Below are 21,592 nucleotides of genomic sequence, written 5' to 3' on the forward strand. Positions count from 1 at the left end.
ATTTATTTGTATTGTTATGAAATTTTATCAGAACCTATTTAAGGAAATGGCGAATTATTGAAAAAAAGATTAAAAATATAATGAGAATTAATATTACAAAATAACATAGTTGTTTCATACTAATTAACAATTACTGAAAAATTATTTTATTTTCCCAAAATCGATAAAAACGTCGAAAGGTGTCTTGCTAATAGAATAATATATGTCCTTAACACACCTTTACTTTGAATCGAATATACTAATAATTGCTGAAAGTCATTACGGACTACAGTAGGTATCATTTTAATAGGAAGTGCGTTTTTATTTTCGTCCGTAGCTTGTGTGATTTTTCTGTACTGGACATTGTGTTCTTAAACTAGTGTCTTATACAGTAGGTACCTATAACAAGTTTTAAACGAGTGTAATAAAAATTAAATTGTTTGACTTGTTTTATGTTAATGTTTGATTTATGAATATAGTATGTAATATATTGGACTAAGTTTCATTTTAGAGATCATAGCAAAAAACCTAAGCACAGATACAACAGGTATTTAGTTTTTTTTTAATATATTTTGTGAAAATAGCAAGTCTTGCAAGAGTCTTTCGCAAGACCAAGACCAAGACCAAGACTGAGTCTGCAAGACCAAGACCAATATTAAGGTTATGGATTTTGAAAGTCTTGGTCTTGGTCTTGTTTTGATCATCATTAAACAGCTGTAATAACCAATAAGTGGTTTTCTGTAGGTCGGCAAAAAAAGAAAATAGGGGGGGGTAATGTAACCCCTAACCTCCCCTCCTGGGCATGCCACTGTACCTATAAGTATTAGCATTTTATTAAGCCCCTTAACCCCCTCCCCTTGAGCATGCCCATACCAACATCATAAATCAATTTGAAAATATAAAAAATCAAAACAAGAATGTCCAATTCAATTGGACACCAGAACATTGAAACATATACCAACACACAAAAAATACAATGGTATCCGAAGCTCCCAACCAAAAATACAGAACCAACATTAGACACAAAAAAACACATGAATTTAATATATATAAAACACATATTTTGTTTTAAGTTAATTCAATATTATTTAAGTACCTAGTGCTTTAGCCCCCCCCCCCCCCCCAAATCTCAAACGATATTTGCGCGTATGCCATCCGTCTATATAACTATTGGTATTAGAGTACTAAAGAGGAGCAGAGGCTAATATGTATTCTTGATAAAGACATATTTGTATATACCTATTAAAATTAGCATGTAGAAATATTAATATTTCCAATAAATTTAAAATAAATACATAGGTAAATGCAAAAAATATTATTTTAAAATATTAAAATAGGCTAAAATCTAAGTTTTTTTTTATAATAGATGCTTAAAAACATTGATGAAAGTATTTACAAATAATAAAATAATAAATATAATTTATATAAACAGGAATTCTAAAATTGTTCATCAATAATCAATAATGTTTTGGTAAAAAAAATGAAGTAATTTATAAAATGTTTAAACATTTTTATTAGCATTTACTCAATTATTCAAAAAAAAAAAAAAAATGAGATGAGATAATATCCTCAACATAAACCAAAAAAAATAATATTTTAAAATTGAGTTAGTTGAGAAAGTCAAATGTATGAACTTCATCATTATATTGTTGTTGCTGTTGCTGAGGTTGCAAGGGCCTGCCTTGAGCAATGGGAACCTGTTGCATGCCCATCATTTGTTGTCTATATTGTGGTTGCTAAAAAAATTTTAAAATAAGGAATTAATTTAAAAAAAAAAATAATTGAACAAATTCAATATAATGTTCTTAAAAATATAAACAAACTTGTTGTAATAAATGTCTGAGACCAGGATTACTGGACATAACGGGTCGCATTTGCATTCTCTGCTGTGGTGCACTATTACCCATAATCTGTGGTGATTGATTTCCAGGAACCATTTGTCTTGATTGCTGTTGCTGTTGTTGCTGCTGTTGTTGCTGTTGTTGTTGTTGCTGTTGCTGTTGATGGATATGGAATTGTTGGGTTCGCAATTTGTGTTGCTCTTCTTGTTGATGCTAGACATAAAATTACCAACAATTTATAAATAAATCCACCAAAATACATAAATCAGTGGCAAACTCAGGGGGGTGGATCCCGGGTCCGGACCCCCCCTTGGCTTATGTCATAGTTTTAATTTTATTTTTAAAAGCTTCTGTGAAATGTTCATCAAAATTTATTGATTAGATTGATTATTACTTACTAGTCATTAGATTAGATTTGGACATTAAGTATTTTGTTGATAACACGTCGAATCGGATAATAATTAATTGACATACATTGTAAATATAAATAACATAATTGTGTTTTTTTTTATTGGTCTTAAACTCGGCAAATTGTGTTAATAAATAAATGAAATGTATGTATATACTCCGGAAAAGGACAGAAAAACAGTTAAATACATTTTTTTGGACCCCCCCCCCCTTGAATAAATCCTGGTTGCGCCACTGACATAAATACATAGTAAAAATATTTCATTCAAATGTTCCTTAAACAATAACATAACAAATAGACCAACACATTGAAAAAGTTTACTCACTTCCAATTGTGCTTTTAATATGGTCTCTTGCATTTGAGCATGTTCCAGATTTTGTTGCATTTGGGGCACATTCATTTGATTACGTATCTATACCATATAATTCTATTTAAATATTGCTAACATATAAAAAATTATATACTTATCGTACTTCTAGCTGAGATTTCAATATGTTTTCTTGCATTTGAGCTTGTTCCAAACATTGCTGCATTTGTGGTATGTTCATTTGATTACTTTGTATCTACAATTCATATAATAGTGGTAATAAGCCATTAAAATAAAAAAGTTCAAAACAATTTAAGTACCTCCATTTGAGACTTATACTGTAATTCTTGTTGTTGTGCTAATTCTAGTGTCTGACGAAGTTGCTGAATCTTGGCTAAATTTTGCTTTCTAGCCATCTCAATTTGTTCACTGTATTGACCTTGTGATGGACGAACACCAACATTTCCAACGCCTCCAGGACTCTATTAAATAAAGTTATTATCAAATATAAAAAATTATAAATAGTGTATCATTTTATAATTATTTTACCTGTAAGGGCATGTTTGGATTATTAACATTGACGGGTTGTCCAGTTGGTTGAGGACTAGGCATCATTTGAACTGATGGACTATTAGGGACTACTTGATTACTTTGTGGTGCAAAATTGTTGGACCCCATTAATTCAGCTGTTGTGACAAATAAAAATTATTATTAAAACAAATTTTTATTGCATTTTTAATGTAATTAATGGATTACTAACCCAAATTTGGTTGAGGTTGACTTTGTAAAGAAGCTGTTAATGCGCTGTTAGGCATAAGCCCAGGCATCTGGTTTGGTCCAGGACCACCAGGCATATTCGGACCGGGTGGTAATTGCAACTGTCCGGGCATATTGCCTTGAGGCATTCCCATTCCACCCTAGAACCAAATAATGAATATTAGTAATTTATATAAAAACATTAAATTTTTATAGAAAATTATAGTAATTGAAACTAAGTTTAACATAAAACTTTAATTGGTACTTAATACTAATGCGTTTAATAGCATTATTCAGACTACCAGCTGTAAATTTGCAATTTAAAATATTTTTAATTAAAATCTATAAATTTTAAAAGTAAATGCATATTCTAGTTAATAAATTAATAATTAATAAGTGCATATTAAAATAAAATAGGCAAACATTATGGTTTAGTTACAAATAGGTCCTATATCAATGGAGAATTTACTGGACGACCATAATATATTTATCTATTATATAAATTATAAATACTTTAACTTATTTCATAAGATAAACAGAAATTAGTAATTACAAATAAACGTACTAATACATAATATCAGGGCTTTGGTTTTACAGTATTTGTTAATTATCATGGGGTGCAGATAAAAATAGGAGAATGAGCTGTACATTTGTTTTATCTACCAGGGACTACAAATATACTATAATATAATATAATATGCATAATATAATGATTTATTTTGTAAGTAGTAACAATTTACCATTTATATGAAATTCATAAGAAATCCGTAAGATCCATATAACCTAACCTATTAGTAGGTAGCCCGGGGTATTGGGCATTGGCCCGTCGAATAGTATATACAATTATAACTTCTTATTAGTTGAATTTACATATTTTTTCCAGTAGTTTCATCTAACAATTATTTAATAAATATAAGTTTTTTAAAATTGTCAACAGAAGAAATTTTTTAAAAAATGTTCATTTTTGCTATTTTTTTTTATGTTTTTATGGCATCTCATAACGCTTATTTTAAGATTTATTAGGTCACATTATCGCACATATTTCAGTTCTTTTTAGTGCTATAAGATCTGAGTCCTGCATATAAGGTACATAATAAAATTCTAATTTATGAATTTATTAATTAAAGAAAAGTCAACTAAAAATTATAAAACAATAATTATTACAGTATAAATTTTACTTTAAAATTCATATTATATGTTATTTTTCATTAAATTAACTAAAAAGGGTGTTTAATTGTTGATTTATATAGATAAATAAGAATAATGAATTAGTTAAATAAAAATTATTTTTAAAATTGTAATCAACTAATTTTTTTAATAATTATTTTCTAAAATTTAATCCGGTGGTTTATATATTTTGGTAATTTGTTATTTTAGTATTATTGGGATAAAGGAGCCGTGGAATGAAAATGTTTGAATTCATCAACCTGGACCTATTTGCAGTGTTTGGAAAGGACATTGTTCATATTTAGTAAACGATACAGAACGTCACTCATTATTTTCAAATAGAATGTGAACGACGTTTTAATTTTTAATAAATTGATTAATATTATTTAATTATTATAATATTGTATAATAACATTTTTATTTTATAATCTTCCTAAAATTTATTTAATTACGAATTATAAAAATAAAATACGTGAAATTCCAGTGCACTGGCTCCATAAGCGCAACTAGAGACAATTTTTTTTTTTTTTTTTTGGGGGGGGGGACTAGAATTTTATCAATATCATAGACCCTCCCCTCCAAACTAATATACTGGCTGGCTACTAACAATACACAAATAAATTCATATAAAACTTGGTAGTGAATTAAAATTATAATTGATTATATAACTCAACACATTTTTAATTCAACTTTTACTCAATAAACAAAATGTACATATAAAATAATATAAAATCAATACTGATTTTCTATTAGTTGCTGAAAATGTATCAATAATTCTTTTTGTGTCAAGAGTCAAGACTATTATAGCTACATCTCTTTCAATATTCAATATTAATAAATTTGAATATCGTTCTTGTCTCATTGCTGTTCTCTGACAAGCTGTTAACCACCGCATTGAAGAAAATGAACATTTGCAGGTTGCGCAACTAACAGGTATAGTGAAAGATACTTGTAGCAATTTATTTAAATTTGGGTACACATCTTCAGTACCTAACTATTTGTTTAATATCATCAATATCAAAATTTTCTTTAATTTTAATCAGGCAATTTTTGGCAACAAGCTAATTTTCTTGTCACCAAAAATATAATTTAGAACGAGTTGATGAAATAATTTTTAAAAAATATCAAATTCGTCAACATTTAAAAAAAAAATTATTTCGTTATGAATTATGATATTATGTGATAAAAAAAATAGCTTTATTCCAAAAATTAAGACTTACTTTTTAATTTGTTTCTATACCTATTATGTAGAGGATAGATAAATATTTGGGGAGCTAAGCCCCTCCCCCAAGCACCCATCTAATTGTGCCTATAGTTGGCTTGACATACGACAATAATATTATAATTTTCAAGATTTTGTATAGGTATTTAAACAATTCATAAAAATAAATAAAATTCATATTTCATTAGTTATTTAAAAGAATGTGAACTTGTTTATTTGGGCAAAAAACATAAACATGAACAAAATCTATTTTTTTTTTAATGTTCCGAGCACTGCTTATTTGTTAAATTAACTTAAAATTATCTTTTTCTACCTTACTTGGGATGTACAACTCATAATATAAAAACCAAACTCATATTAGTACCCAACAAAAACATTGATTCCTGGTTTTCAGAATTATCAATTGTCATCATTTCTAGTAAGTAGAAACTTAATATTATATACTCTACACCAGCCTCATCTCAACAACTTTAAGATTCACCTTTTTTATTTAAGTACAAGTTATTCTAAAAAATAAAATAAAAATGCATGTTAAAAATATTTATTTTCATATAACATTTATTTATCTATCTAGATAAATAAGTGTTAACTAAGTGCCAGTTGCACTGTCTCTGATTAAAGTTAACCAGAGTTTAATCGTACACGGTACAACTGGCTCTAAGACATATACTAACCATACTTAGATTTTAGATTATTACACATATTAACTAAATAATATGGCCGATATAAATAAATAATAATGACATAATATTATTATTTAGGATATCCTGAAAATGTCATAATTCATTAACAGTTAAACTGAACTCATTTTAGTTTAGGACGTTGATTTGTTTAGATATTTGTATTTTGTTAATAAAATATGGCATCCTCTTTTTTTAAAACAAATTAAGTCTTTCAATCGCTCTTGAGTCTTGGTACACCACAATTAATTTTCAAATATCTAAAAATCAATTTGATATACAATTTATGAAAACCATTTGGAATTTATTTCTATAAATTCAATAATATATTTAGGATGAGAAGCTAGTAACTGCTTTAAGGGAATAGATACATAAACAATGTATATAGTTTTTTGGTGGTTAAAATTCAAGATAATTTATTGTATTTTACGTATTGATTAAATATTAATGTATTTTCATTTAGTTAAATTAAATATAAAATAAAAATCCAATAACATGGAAGAAGTGTTGAAAAATAAAAACATTAAACACTTAAATTATGGCCATGTGATATTTTGCAATATTTCAACATGGACCCGCAAGTTGAAATATGTAACACGTAGTTAAAATTTTATTGGATACATTTCTTTATTATTAAAAAAATTAAGTTCACTTATATTAATACACGGGTTAAATTTAAAAAAAAAAATTAACATTATGGTTGAATGGTTATACATTTTAGTAATAATATAGAAAAACTTGAATGATGGGACAAATTTAACTTTTAAGAATTTTAATTTAATCAATCAAACTAAAAACTAGTAGAACAAAATTCAACACAATTGTTACATGTAGAAATCAATTTGGCATTTATAAAAAATTAAATTATGATAATTTATTAATAATACTTTATAAGTGATCATTGAAGAACACATTAAATTAAAAAAAAATAATTTTTTTCTATAAATTTTTGTCTAGGTTTATTGGAAAATTTAAAAAACTACATATCAATACAGTTTGAAAATTAGTTTAATAATTAAGTCAGTTGCATCATTATGTACAATCTTAACTTCTAATCATATTTTGAAGATAATATCTAATGTCCCTAAATATTAAACCATACACAATACACAAATGCAAAAAAAAAATTGACAAAATGTTTCCATAGTTTATATTTAAAATGATTACTCAGAGGTGAAGTAAACCACTTAAGAGAGTAATACACTTTTGAATGAAAGAATATGTCTTGCAAAACTTGAAAATCATAAGTCAAGCTATCATATTATTATCATTGTTTTGTAAAATTTCATAAAATAGATATAAAAATTATTTTCTCTCAACGTAAGAACTGAGCTCAATTTCATTAGGCATTCGACCAATGGTGACATCAAACCTATCTTGAACACTATTCAAAACTTTTGCATCAGTTTCTTCACAAATGAATGTAATTGCTAATCCTTTGGTACCAAAGCGTCCCGCTCTTGCCACTCTATGTAGATAAGTGTCTGTGTCTTCAGGCATGTCATAGTTTATAACAATGTTCACTCGTTCAATATCCATTCCTCGACCAAACAAATTGGTAGCCACTAATATTCGTTTTTGAAAATCTTTGAACTCTTGGTAGAACTTTAATCGATCTTGCTGAGACATACCACCATGCATGGCAACAGATGGGAAATTTTGTTCATTTAGTAGCTCTGTTAAAACTACACAACGTTGAACAGATTTAACAAAAATGATAACCTGAATGAAAAAAAAAAAATTAATATAATATAAAAACTTTAATAATAATATGATATAATGGTTTAATAATATAAACCACATTAAGTCTATAATAAAATAGTACTTAATTGAGATTTAATTTTACCTGATTGAATTCTAGTTCATCGAGAAGATCAAACAATTTCTTATTTTTTTCCTTTTCAGTGAGTTTGACATAGTACTGCTGGAGGCCGTGTAATGATAGTTTGGCATCATCGTCAACATATACTTCCAATGGTTGTTGCATAAACTTTTTACAGACAGGCCGTATATCTTTGCTAAGTGTGGCACTGAACATCATTACTTGTTTGTTAAACGGAGTGTTCTTAAATATTTCTTGGACATCACTTCGCATGTGTAGGATCTCTAACATTTTATCACACTCATCCAAAATGAAATGCTTTAGATTATTAAGAACCAATTTTTTTTTTCTGATCAGTTCTAGTATGCGACCTGGTGTGCCTACCACTACGTGTGGCTTGTTGTTCTTTAGTGTATCTTCGTCTTTTGTGATGGGCACACCACCAAAGAAAACACTGACCTTGACTGCCGGCAAGTATTTAGTGAAGCGCTCAAATTCTTTGCTTATCTGGAAAGCCAATTCTCTGGTGTGGCATAAGACCAGAGCGTATACCTCACTCTCGTACACTTCCAACTGCTGTAAGGTGGATAAGACAAACACGGCTGTTTTACCCATACCGGACTTGGCTTGGCATAGAATATCCATGCCCAACATAGCTTGTGGTATACACTCATGCTGCACTTCAGACGGATGTTCGAAACCACAGTCAACGATTGCTCTCAGTATTTCCGGTTTCAAGAGGAAATCACGGAAACCTGAACTGTGTATGGAAACATAGTTACCCTTTACTTCTTTCTTGGCTTGTTTCTTGTCATCGCTCTCGACGGTTTCGTTCTGTTCGTCTTCTTCGTAGTCTAAAAGATCATCAGCATCTGCCATTGTACAGGTAAGTAGTGTATGAGTGAAGCGTTAAACGCAACTGGAGGACGTAAGATATTAAGTGATTGTTTGCGTAAAAACTAAGTATGCAGAGGAAACAATTTATGAAAACGGAACATTAATCGGCAAACGACGCGTGTTTATACGGCATCACAACAGACATTTTAGATCGGCGTTTGTGATCAGTGTGTACACGTTTGGGGAATGTAAACAACAGTTTAAAGTTTGGCAATACCAACATGATCGAGCGCCTAACCTAGGAAGAATATAACAGTCCCTTTGAAGCCATCGACCATGATAGCTGATGGTGGTAAATCCAAAGACATGTTAACAAATCGTTGTTAATATCAGGGGTACGAAACTCCGTGAACTGGCCGATTCGGGCGATTGTGGCCTTGAACGCGGTTCCAGGGGGGCGTGGCATACGTGAAATAGGGAATGGTAAACAAGCTGACCCCACGTAGCGTATCCCGCCTGTGTTTCGGGAAACGTTTACGTAAACATGTCTAGCATGATATTAGTGCGCGGAAACGTTTCCATGTTTTTCGGAGGTTCAGACTTCAGACCATAAGGAAACAAAACCCCAATCAGCTGATCGAGTTTCTCTTCTATATTGTTGTATGTTAATATGTACTATATTATGGTAATTACAACGTATCTCGATTTTTTTAAGAGTATCTTTATTCTGGTAGTTTTTGGTATTAAAAGTTTTATAACATCTTTGCGATCAATTATATAAATTACAACAATCAAGAGTTGCTATCACGTGTTATCATATTTACTAAAATATGGTGGTAATCATGGTTGGTGTTGGAATTAGGTGGTTTTATAAAGTCTATACCACGAACCAAGTGCTCTATACAGATTATAATGTCGGTTAAAAACTTCTCCCGAACAGTAACCAAAATCGAGATACGTTGTGTTACCGTGTCCATAGGCGCAAATAGCGTTTGAGATTTGGGGGGGCTAATAGGGCTCTTACTTTGATAATATTGAATAAGCTTAAAACAAAATGTAGGAAACGTTTGGGAGGGCTATGGACATTTTTGGGGGCTTAGCCCCTAAAGCCCCCCCCCCTATTTGCACCTATGACCGGGTCATCAAGGGAATATTATATTTTCTATCTTATAATAATATACGAATATAGGTCGAAATATTGAATAATTACTTAATACAATTATACATTTATACCTAAAATATTTAAAAAAAAATAACACATCACGAATAAATAGTAAACGATTTAACTACACTAATGTGTATGTGTAGTCATAATGTCATTGTGTCAAAAATAACTATAAAGGTTGGTTAGTTGAAAATTGAAAACATATAATACATTTGGTAAATTTTGACTAAAACGTGTATACAATGTTGAATGTACACACTGAAATATGAGTAACTACCTTTTATTTTGATCTTTATCTACTATTTTTAAATTTAATTGTTAAATGTATATTAAATGAATGATTTTCATTAAAAATACCAAGTACACTATTTCAATAATATAAATTTATATGACTCTTTTACTATGTAGACCAAAATTAATACTGCATAATAAGAACAATATATTATATGAAAATTTAGTTAAAAATCTTACCTGGCCTTGACGTAATATGGCTGATGAAGCTTTTTGATGTTGTATAAGCTTGCGTAATCTATCTACAAATGCTGCCTGATCATTCGGAATAAAACCAATAAATGCTTTTCTATCGTGTGTATAAAGCAAAATCAATACTTTGACATCACAATTATGAGAAGTTGGAGCACTGTTAAAATGTACACATCCAGCCTATAAATAATACAATTTTTTAAATTAACAATTAGGATACTCTACATGAACTAAAGAACTTACATATCCACTAGTCATGTACTTGGTCAAAGACTCCAATGCTTCGCACGGTGTAGGTTGGAAAACCACAGATTTTGAGTCTTTCAAATGAGCACCTCCAATACTGCCTATTAAATTCTTGGGCATCAATTGCATAATTAGTTTATCAGGCCATGTTTCTGCTTTCCTAAATATAAAAAAAAATGTAAAACATTTTTTTTTTTCAAGTATTCAATTAACAGAAGCAATTTTACAGTTCCGGTTCTCCATTTTTGATACTGGCTGAAACAATACAAGGGACGTTTCTCGTTATCTTCGGTATTTCATTTAAAGGCTTGGATTTTTCTATCCATTCTAATGTTCCCGACCAAATAGTTTGTCTGCCAGGTCCATTCTACAATTATGATATATTTTATAAAACATGGTTTGTTAATTTATTTAACAATCAACTAAAATACTTGTTGCTGCTGTTGTTGTTGAACTTGTTGTTGCTGTTGGTTCATAATTCGTAGAGCAGCTTGTTGCTGTTGCTGCTGCTGATGCTGCTGTTGTTGTTGAGCTTGATGTTGCTGTTGTGCTTGGTGCTGTTGTTGAGCTTGCTGCTGCTGTTGAGCTTGCTGCTGTTGTGCTTGCTGCTGTTGAGCTTGCTGCTGTTGTGCTTGCTGTTGCGCTTGCTGCTGCTGTTGTGCTTGCTGCAGCTGTTGAGCTTGCTGCTGTTGTTGTTGTACTTGCTGCTGCTGTTTAACTTGTTGTTGCTGCTGTTGAACTTGTTGTTGTTGTTGCTGCTGTTGAACTTGTTGTTGTTGCTGCTGTTGTACTTGTTGTTGTGATGCCACTAAAAGTGTGTTTATTAAGATTTTAATAACAATTTTAAATTTTTACTAAGCTTTTAGAAGTAGTTTTTAAATAAATAATTTAATGTATACCAAATCATCAATGACAATCTATAGTGTCAACAAATTTTTAATTTTAGATTTTATTACCATTTATTCAGTAATTTTTGCAACTAATATTACGTCCACTTGACCACACCATTCCCCCACCTCATAAACAAATAAATAAATACATTTATAATCAAAAAATGTTACTTACTATCTAATCTTTGTTGGAATGTAGGAGTTGTTAACTGTGCAATTAATGCACTTGCTTGAATTGGTTGACGCTGTTGATTTTGCATCATTGGCCAATTACGAGGTGTTTGAGAAGGCCTCAAGAAACCACCAGTATTTGAAACATTTGAATACTGTTGGTTTTGACCTTGATTTACATTACGAATCATTTGCTGCTGCTGTTGTTGTTGTTGTTGTACTTGTTGCTGTTGTTGTTGTTGTTGTTGTTGTTGTTGTTGTTGTTGAGCAGCTACAGCTACAGCTTGTTGGGCTATCTGAGCAGCTTGTTGTTGTTGGTGTTGTTGTTGTTGCTGTTGTTGTTGTTGATTCTGCATAGCCATAACCTGACCAAAAAATTATTTTTTTTTTTAGATTTATATCAAAGCAATAAATATAGTAATTGAGTGTGATTCAACACTTTTTTGGGTAAAATTACAAATGTTTCAAGTAATATTAGGTAATATTGTACCAAATATGAAACATAGTAAATAGTATTAAATGTACATAGCAAAGTATGTTGTAAATTTAATTGGTTAAATAATAATTATTTACTTAAATAAGTAAATGCAACAATTATAATTAGGTAGTTTCAACTTAAATCTTATACGTTGAAACAAACAATTTATGAAAATATTCTGTTTATAATCAAATAAGAATGTGTAATTTTTAGATTACTTACCGGATTAGTAGTCCTAAATGGAGCACACGGAGCAACTGGTGATCCAATATTAACATTTGTAGACAATGGGCTAGTCATAGATAGACCAGAGTGAGTTGTAGCGGGAGTTGGGCTCATTGGACGTTCTTTTAGACTGTAATACATTAAAAGGAAATTTATATATTATATTATGTATAATAACTCAAATGTTAGCAATTACTTAATATTTATTTAAAAATCTGATGTATTACAAATTATTATTTTTAGAGATATAGAGGTTTAAAAATATGTTATATCACCACAGGTAACTATATAGTATAATATGATATATGTTAAAGTTATTTGTTTCAGACAATGCTTGAAAATTACTCAATTATTTTTTTTTAAATTTTATGTGACATAAGATAATAATATTATAAGAATTTTTATAGGGAAATAAGAAAGTAGTTTTTGCGATTGTGATGTCATAGTAAAATGTGTAATTTTTGTGGTATTATTTGCTGTGCTAGTATTTTAAATACTCATATAAATGATGGCTACCAATGCTTAGTAACATTGCTCCGCCAAAGTTACGAAGAGAACACGCAAGAATGGAAAAAGTACGCTAATAACCCCTCCCTTCCTATACACACCTGACTACATCAAATAATGTTTAACGACCCAAATTCTAAAAACCATTGTGGAAAACAGCAAGGTATCTCATCAGGAAAAATTCAATATAAGTTCTAAATGTAAAAACGATTAAACAATAGAAAATCCAGATAACCAAAAACTGGTGATTAACCAAACTATCAAATAACCGGGATTTAACCTCAAAAGAAATACTTGGGTAACACTAAACCATATCAGGACTGGCCATGGTAGGAGAAGTCACATGATGTATAAATGGGGACTGCGTGACACTGAAACGTGTGACTGTGGCTATGAATCCCAGATGATCAATCACATCACCACTAAATATCCAATTCATACATTTAACGGCATCATGGAAGATATCCATTTGGTGAAGGATGAAGCGGTGAAATGGATGAATAACCTGGATTTAGAGCTAATAATATGACCCCTACATTTACCATATGGGGAACCTCTTATTATATGTTAATAATGTATTTGTATTTATTAATTTGTTTGTTTATTTTTGAGTTTTATCACTGTTGACCATATTTTAATTTTATACATGTTATATCTTTTTATATTTTAATTGTTTCTGGTGTTGCTCATAGACGCCATACAAAATATAATATATTTTATATATATAATATATATATATATATAAATATTATATATTTTAAATACTAAAAAAATTAGGGCCCTTATTTTTGATCTATGGTTTACTCTTGCATAAGCTCATAATTTAAAAAATATACTATTTTTAGCAGTATAAAATATAAATTATTATGTGAATAGCATGTGAAAGATAAAACCAAGTTGTGCAGTGGCAATCTGATGATGTCACATAGCTATTTTCAGTTTCCTATATATTGTTGAATAATGAAAATAAAACTGTCATCTATTGACCAATTTTCTTAGATTTAATATACTTTAATCAAGATTAACTTAAGTTTTAAATTTTTTGCTTCTGTAACATTCATAATTAAATTAAAACTTAATATTTATGAATTAATTAATGTAATAAATTCACCTGTATCCATTGAGTAAAACTAGATGCCTTGGATCTTTTGCATAGTTTTTGTTCTGAGAAATTTGTAAATCACCACCAGCTTTTTCAAATAATTTTAATAATGCAGGAGTTTTTCTAGCTGATAATATTGAGAGTAAAATTCCTTTCTAAGACATACACATAAATATTTAACTTATTAATAATTACATATTTCTAAAGATAATTAACTAAAAAAATATATAATACTTCTTGAAAAAGATTTGCAATTTGATCAACACCACGACCAGCATATGTTTCACATTCCATAATTGGAAAATTATAAGGTGGTGAATTACATATGAGAATACAATGCCTTTGCTTAGCTTCACGAATCTCTTGTAAGTCCTCAAAGAAAACCAGGGCTGTTGCTAAACCTTCACCCATGTACGCATGAGATTCTGCCATACCACCAATCATACTGAAAAAGAAAAAAAGTCAATGATAAAATACAATTATAACATGAATTAAGTCTTACTCTATTTTTTCAATCATTTTTATGACTTTTTGTGGGCTAGTGAATGTTCCATAAGTACGACAGCACGGATATGGTTTACAATCATTTGCTTCATAAACTACAATACCATAAATTGCACTGCTACTCTGTAATATTGATAAAATATATTGGTTTATGATTAATACAATGTAATGCTATTAAATATTTTTATAACACTTACTTCAGACAAATAATCTCGTTCTTCAATCGGTCCTTGGTTAAAGTATCTATATAAAATAAAAATGAGTACACTCGGTTAAGATAAATTTCAAACTGTGTATAGGAAATTTGTATTTTAAACGAATAAACTTCAATAGGTAGTAATAATTAAGGATTTAGATTAAGTGAAAATTCAACAACAACTTACTCTAATGTTGGAGTCACATAATTTGTTTTAAGTTCACTAATATAAGTGTTCATGGCTGTTTTCTCTATTACAAATATAATATCTGTTTGAACAGAATGATCCAATGGTCCAAGAACCATTTTTAGGCTTCAGAATAGTAATTATTATTGAAAAAAAGATAGGATTTACAAACAAAACTTCAGCGTTTTTAGTAAATTAATATATACTTGGTTATCTATTTCATAATACAGTTTTATATTTATATATTATATATTATTATTTATACCTAGAATGAAATATAACAACATAAATAACAAATAGAGAATACCTGCAGCCTGCAGCTATTATTTACTAAAGATACTACATAACACAAACATAACACAAATTAGCAAAGAAGAATAAACAGTGTTATCACTTATCATGAAAACAAGTCTTATCAAAAACCAACTTAATTTGCCACTTGGAACTTGGTACTTGACTTCCCGGTTGCTACTTGCTAGTTGCTTGTCAGTTGGTCAGTTTTTCAGTAAATTAATCGTGGATTTTCAATTTTGTTGTCATCTTTTAAGTTCAAATGACAATCAGTATAATTAATTCAAAATAAAATCCATTCAAGACTACCAATAATTTATGTTATGATATACCTATAATTTATTTATTATTTATTACCTTATAGAGACAAATTAGGTGTAAATAAAATGGACTCAACATTTCCAACAAAAAATGCCAACGAGTTTGCCAATGATTTGTTTGAGACATGTAACTTGACTGAAATTGAATCTTTACAAAGTTCTTTAAAAAAAGATGTGGAGAAAAAAGCAGATCAGCTAAAATCTTTAGTAAGGTTTGTACATAAATATTTTTAAGAAGAGCAAACATACTTTATATTTGTTTAATTTTTTTTTTTATGTATAGTGAAAAATACCGAGATCTCATTGATGCAGCTGACACAATTAGTTCTATGGCGATAATAGTTAGTGACATAACAAATGTTACCGAACATATTTTAAAAACAAACCAAACTAATACTGCTACAGATTTTGATAGGTAATTATCAGCTTAAACCCTAGGTCAGCAATAAAATTCTATGGCGGTCCGGATAATTTGAAAAAAATTTGCGAGGGCCAGAAAAACTTAAATATTAGTCAATAAATAATGTATTTATATTTGTGTTAAAAATACAGTTAAAGCTATTTAAAACTTTAATATAATATTCAATTTGCCATTTTTTTTTTAAATTTGCACAGTGTTTTAAAGTTAGAGATCAGTTTATCTTGAACGATATTTATTCTGTAAAAACGTCGTTTTGAAGGAAGAAATTTATCAAATGATGTATGTGGAGCCAAAATACATCATAAAAATAGATCAAATAATATTTATGTGTAGCAAACCCGCATTGAAAAAACATATTTGGCGGTTCAGTTATTTCTCCTCCGCGGGCCGCCTATAGATGATCCCTAGCTTAAACCTATAAAACAATTATTTTTAATATTATGTTTATATTCTTTAGTAAAGACAATTTGCTTGATAAATTTGCTGCTCAGTCAAAACTTTTAATTGATTTAACTGAACAAATATGGGATTGTTTAAACTCGAGAAATTATTTAACTGCTACTCAATTGTTTCAGTTGGCTTCATGTATTAAAACAAGTAAACAGATTATTATTAAGTGTATAAATAAAATAGTACGTTAAATATTAAAAATAATAGTTAATAAATAATAATTCAATATACTTTAAGGTTCTAGACTTGAGTCAATTTCTTATAAATATATTTTTATTTTCAGGTTTGAATGAAGATTTAATTAAAGGTCTTAAAAAAGGTAAACCATTTTTGGACAGGGTTTGGTCTACAATATCTCACTTCCAAACTACAATTTCGGATAAAACAAGATTAGAATTATCTGATTACATTTCACCTGAAGTAATACAATGAATTATTATTTCCATTGTGTTTACTAAACTTATATTTTATTACACAGAAAGCAGCATGTTGTTTTATAAGCTTATCAATATTAGAAAAATTAGATGCTCATTCTTTAGTTAAAGAATTTATTATATTACGTTCAAACATGTTGCAACATTCATTAACAGAAGGAATTTCAGTGGAAAAAAATATTGAAAACAGCTGCAATTTAATTATAAACACTATTTACAATTTATATTTATGTTTTACAAGTAAGGTTATCAAAGTATTTTCTAATATTATTAATGTTGTACATTTTAATCTAATGATACAACTATGCAATTAATGGCTAGACAATTTTGTATGCTTAAATATTTTGCCAATATTTTTTATTAATTTGTTCAATTAATACATTTTTTTTAGACTATGATCTTTATAATAGTGGAATGATATATCTACAAATTAAGAACATTTTATGTAATGGACCAAATGTATTATCATTAGTAGATTTGGATTATTCATTGAAATTTGGACTTATATATTTACCAGATACCGTTAAGGAATTCAAGTATGTAATCTGACAATTCATCTGGTGTTTTCTATTAATTGTAATTTATTTAACTTAGGATTGACTGTATGCTATCCCCCAATGAATTATCAAAAGAATACATAACTAATATTGTAACTAATTGGTTGGTTTGGGCAAAACCATTTGTTTGTACCAAAGTTACAGAAATTCTGCAAAGTGTTCAATCTTTCTCAGCTCTTCGTCACTTAAATCATTTGTCAACCGTAAGAGAGAGAGAAAAAAAAATTGAATTTATTAATATCATTTTTACTTATTAGGAATATCCTCAACACTGGACTGCTATATCTGAACAAATTTCGTTTGAGTCTGACTTATGGTCTGAATTATATTGTCCACTGTTTGCTCAAAGAACTAAAGAGTTGTTAACCAATCATTGGGAAGATGTTTTCCCTGTGATTATTTCAGATATTGACAGTGCATTAATACAGTAAGACATAAACAAAAAAAAAAGAAAAGAAGCATTTTTATAACCACTGTATTATCTTAGGCCAGAAGAACCTAACCTGCAAGATAGTTTATTCTCTGATACAGATGAATGTTTTGAAACCCGTTCGATAGGTTGTTCAGACAGAACTGCTACATTGTGTGCATGTGTTGAAAGAAGGATTTCATTGTTGGTAGATATGTTAAGTGAATTGTACTCTGAAGATGAAGATCCATGGGCTTTAAGGCAACATCAAGGAAGTTGTTGTAACAATTTTATTATTAGGTTAATGAAATTTATTTTATTTTCTTACATATTTTATGTATATTAATGATGGAATAAAAAATATAAGTCATATATTTCTTATAATCTTTGTAGATTGGGAAAAAGTATGGTACAATTAGTTGAACAAGACACATTAACTGAACCTGGCATATTGTTGATAGCTAGATTTTTATGGTTCTTGCCTATATTATGTACAACGTTAAAACAGTGTTTAGTATCATCATACCAACAAGTAAGACATATTAAGAAAATATTATTTAATGTTTAATCTTTAATAATAGTTTTATGCTATAGACACAATTATTTGAAGTTATAAATTTGATTAATCAAGTCATTTTTTTAGTATCGCTTTTGGGATAATTTGCTATATTTTGTTTAATACATTTTAACAGATTTAAAATAACTTTAATTTACAAAACACTGAACTAATCATTAACTATGTAAATGCTAATATATGTGTTAAGTTTTATCGGGAGAGGTTACTTTATTAATTTTTTTACACTCTGGCTCAAACTTTAAACTATCATACCATATCCAACTGATATATTAAATGATCCAAAGATAATTCAATAATTGTATTTAATTATTAGCTAATATATACTAGCATATTATGTCCTTTATTATTCATAAAATAATTTTATTAAATGTTGTTAATTTCTATAAAATTAATATTATTTTTTTATTAACGCCTAAACAGGCAATTTTTACTTATTAGTAAAAACTCATGAGTATTATACATAATATACAATAAAATAAAACATTCATAACCAGGGTAAAATGACTAAATAACAAAGTAAGCCAAGTTATCAAGTTAAATATAACAAGTAAAATCCAGGAAATTAAAATTTATAGAATTGACATAAGAATGTGCATAGGAGTAGAGTGGGAGGGGACATTACATAGTGAATGGTTCCTTGATAAATATGCAGTAACACAGGTATTTATTCTGGATAGAAGGTTTAGGAGCATTCAATGATCACATTAGAAGAAATAAAATACATTAAGGTTCTTACGGCAAGAGACAATAGTTAAAGTGAGAATTTTCAGTGCTCCCTTTAAAGGGCATCATGATGACACGAGTGATTAATTAAAAAAAAAAAAAAAACATACTAAATTATATTTTTTATCTAATTATTCATACAATTATGTTATGTTAAATAAGTGGTCATGTCTTAGTACATTTAACATTATTAATTTGTTACTTTCTTAATAAATACTTTAAAATACAGTTAATATTATTTTGTTTAGTTTAATTTTTGGACATTATCAAAAGAAGAAATGCAAAATTCCTCCATAGTTGTTTGGAACAAATGGATAGAAATAGTGACTAAAAGAATGTTTGATGGTTTAAAAGGAAATATTTTTCCAATTACACTTGGAGAACAACTATCCACAATTCCGGTATAATAAATAAACAAATTTAAAAAATCAGTAAGTATGTTTCAATTTTTGTTTTTAGAAGTGGGACATTTTGGATATAGAGGTGGAGAAAGAAAGTGGAGAACTAGTTGTGTCAAAACTACAAGTTCCAAATCAACCTACATTTCCATTGCAAAACTTCATTCATGATATGATCAGATGTCTAGCTTTGACATTACCTCCGAAGTAATCATTATACACACTTTAATATACAACATTTTTATTTGTCATGAATTTCTTCATTGTTTAATGTTATTTAATTTAGATTTGTTCAGGAGAAAACCATTGCTTTGTGTACTGAATGGATATTGATTGAATATCGTAATAATAGTGAACTTGAAACATCATTGAAATCTAGACATCAGCTTCAAAAGTTATTTGATCTGAAGTACATCAATCAACTTTTTATTGGCATTGAGAACCAAGTAACCTTAATAATATAAATCACAAGATCATATAATACGTTAATAAAAACGGTTTACATTTTTAGAGTTTATCAGTCATCTGTTCAGAGCAAATATCAGCAGTTGAAAATCAAATTGATCCAATCAATTTAGATGTTTTGGACGAATACATTGTTAAAAATGTTAAACGAGCTGTGGTTGCAACTAAAGTAATAACCATATAATATTAAGCCCATATTCTTAAAAAATAGAAAAGGTTATATTATGTTTTTTTTTTTTACAGTGTATTTTTGGCACTATGTATCCTAGTCAATTTTTACAGTCAGAATGTTCAGATGAAGCAAATAACTTAATGTTCAGCACATACAGATTTAAATTATTTTTAGTCACAGATTCTTAAGTTATAATATCCTTGCATAATAACCTTAATTTATTCCTTAATATAAATAAAATAATATGTACAAGTTATGTTTCCTTTTAAATAAATTTATTTTATTAAATAACAACAGGAGTGTAGTGTTTTTTTTTATGTTGACTGCATGGTTGCTAATACCATAGATTAAATACATTAAGTATAATAATTTATTTAAACTATGCTAATGGTGAATAAAGTATCGTCCTAGCTACTTCTGTCTGCTGGTATTTTTACTATAAAAGGTCTGGAGGATGGGTAATGCTAAATTAGGGTGTCTAGTCTCCTTAAGAGTTTTTGCAAAAATATTTAACAAAAAGAAAGTTTAGCAGTCACGTTAAATTGTTTATAATAATACGCAATTTTATAAGCGTTTGAAATTCAAATTTATTTGACATTAAATATTACTTGTTAATTAACTACTTCAAATTTTGAAATTTTGTTATAATTCAAAAGTGAATAGCTGCAGATACTTTAAATACAGAACGTAAACAATTTTATATTTCCTCAAAATTATAAAAAATGTATATTTCACCAACAATGGCGCATTGGGTTGAAAATCAGACAAGGGGCAATTGCACACCTTTTCCCTTTAATTTCACCACTATTTTAGTGGTCAAGTAAGTTTATGTCACAAAATTACCAGATAGAATATTTTTTTTTATAAATACTTTAGAAAAAATTAAAACATGATAACACATTTTCCAATTTGTTTTTTTTTTTTTTGAAAAAATATATATTAATAATAATATGTATTTTGTATAGTAATAATTAATAAGTAAACATGTAGTATACTAGCTTGACAAAAAAAAAAAAAATAATAATAATAATAAGTATACATGGATACATTTTTTCATCCATAAATTAATAATTGTTCTAGAGAAGACCCCAAAATAGAATCATTTATTTATTATAAAATAATTATAATTAATGTTTCAAAGCTTTTGTAATGTTAATAATAATATAAAAGGAAATGTATAATATTAAATAAATCAAGATAA

General features: G+C 28.4%; 3 protein-coding genes across 5 annotated transcripts; 1 reads left to right on the forward strand and 2 right to left on the reverse strand.

The window, feature by feature from the left end:
• Window positions 1–1,280: 1,280 nt before the first annotated feature.
• On the reverse strand, window positions 1,281–15,501 carry LOC100162602 (mediator of RNA polymerase II transcription subunit 25). Of its 2 annotated transcripts, XM_008184852.3 has the most exons (18): window positions 15,175–15,501; window positions 14,989–15,034; window positions 14,790–14,914; window positions 14,522–14,732; window positions 14,297–14,442; window positions 12,676–12,808; window positions 11,980–12,340; window positions 11,346–11,722; window positions 11,142–11,281; window positions 10,912–11,074; window positions 10,657–10,848; window positions 3,297–3,453; window positions 3,086–3,222; window positions 2,857–3,018; window positions 2,703–2,792; window positions 2,555–2,641; window positions 1,803–2,033; window positions 1,281–1,715 (listed from the first exon to the last, which is right to left on the reverse strand). In XM_008184852.3, exons 1-18 carry the CDS (start codon window positions 15,291–15,293, stop codon window positions 1,587–1,589), a joined length of 3,006 nt encoding a protein of 1,001 aa, XP_008183074.1. In that variant the 5' UTR covers window positions 15,294–15,501; the 3' UTR covers window positions 1,281–1,586. The 2 variants fall into 2 exon arrangements, with proteins under 2 accessions (XP_008183074.1, XP_008183079.1); XM_008184857.3 differs by lacking the exon at window positions 2,555–2,641.
• Window positions 6,969–9,404, reverse strand: LOC100161938 (ATP-dependent RNA helicase WM6). The gene is made up of 2 exons (XM_001942730.4): window positions 8,208–9,404; window positions 6,969–8,083 (listed from the first exon to the last, which is right to left on the reverse strand). Exons 1-2 carry the CDS (start codon window positions 9,060–9,062, stop codon window positions 7,667–7,669), a joined length of 1,272 nt encoding a protein of 423 aa, XP_001942765.1. The 5' UTR covers window positions 9,063–9,404; the 3' UTR covers window positions 6,969–7,666.
• A 91-nt stretch (window positions 15,502–15,592) lies between the features above and the next one.
• LOC100160583 (conserved oligomeric Golgi complex subunit 1) lies at window positions 15,593–20,685 on the forward strand. 2 transcript variants are annotated; one of them, XM_029487439.1, is made up of 16 exons: window positions 15,593–15,667; window positions 15,830–15,997; window positions 16,069–16,200; window positions 16,664–16,803; window positions 16,940–17,076; window positions 17,135–17,330; window positions 17,482–17,626; window positions 17,685–17,850; window positions 17,905–18,074; window positions 18,135–18,356; window positions 18,450–18,588; window positions 19,605–19,757; window positions 19,816–19,961; window positions 20,041–20,200; window positions 20,266–20,388; window positions 20,463–20,685. In XM_029487439.1, exons 2-16 carry the CDS (start codon window positions 15,852–15,854, stop codon window positions 20,577–20,579), a joined length of 2,292 nt encoding a protein of 763 aa, XP_029343299.1. In that variant the 5' UTR covers window positions 15,593–15,667; window positions 15,830–15,851; the 3' UTR covers window positions 20,580–20,685. The 2 variants fall into 2 exon arrangements, with proteins under 2 accessions (XP_029343299.1, XP_008183087.1); XM_008184865.3 differs by lacking the exon at window positions 15,593–15,667 and having other exon boundaries at window positions 15,878–15,992.
• Window positions 20,686–21,592: the final 907 nt, after the last annotated feature.

Source organism: Acyrthosiphon pisum, chromosome A1 (assembly GCF_005508785.2).
Source record: "Acyrthosiphon pisum isolate AL4f chromosome A1, pea_aphid_22Mar2018_4r6ur, whole genome shotgun sequence".
Lineage (NCBI taxonomy): Eukaryota > Metazoa > Arthropoda > Insecta > Hemiptera > Aphididae > Acyrthosiphon > Acyrthosiphon pisum.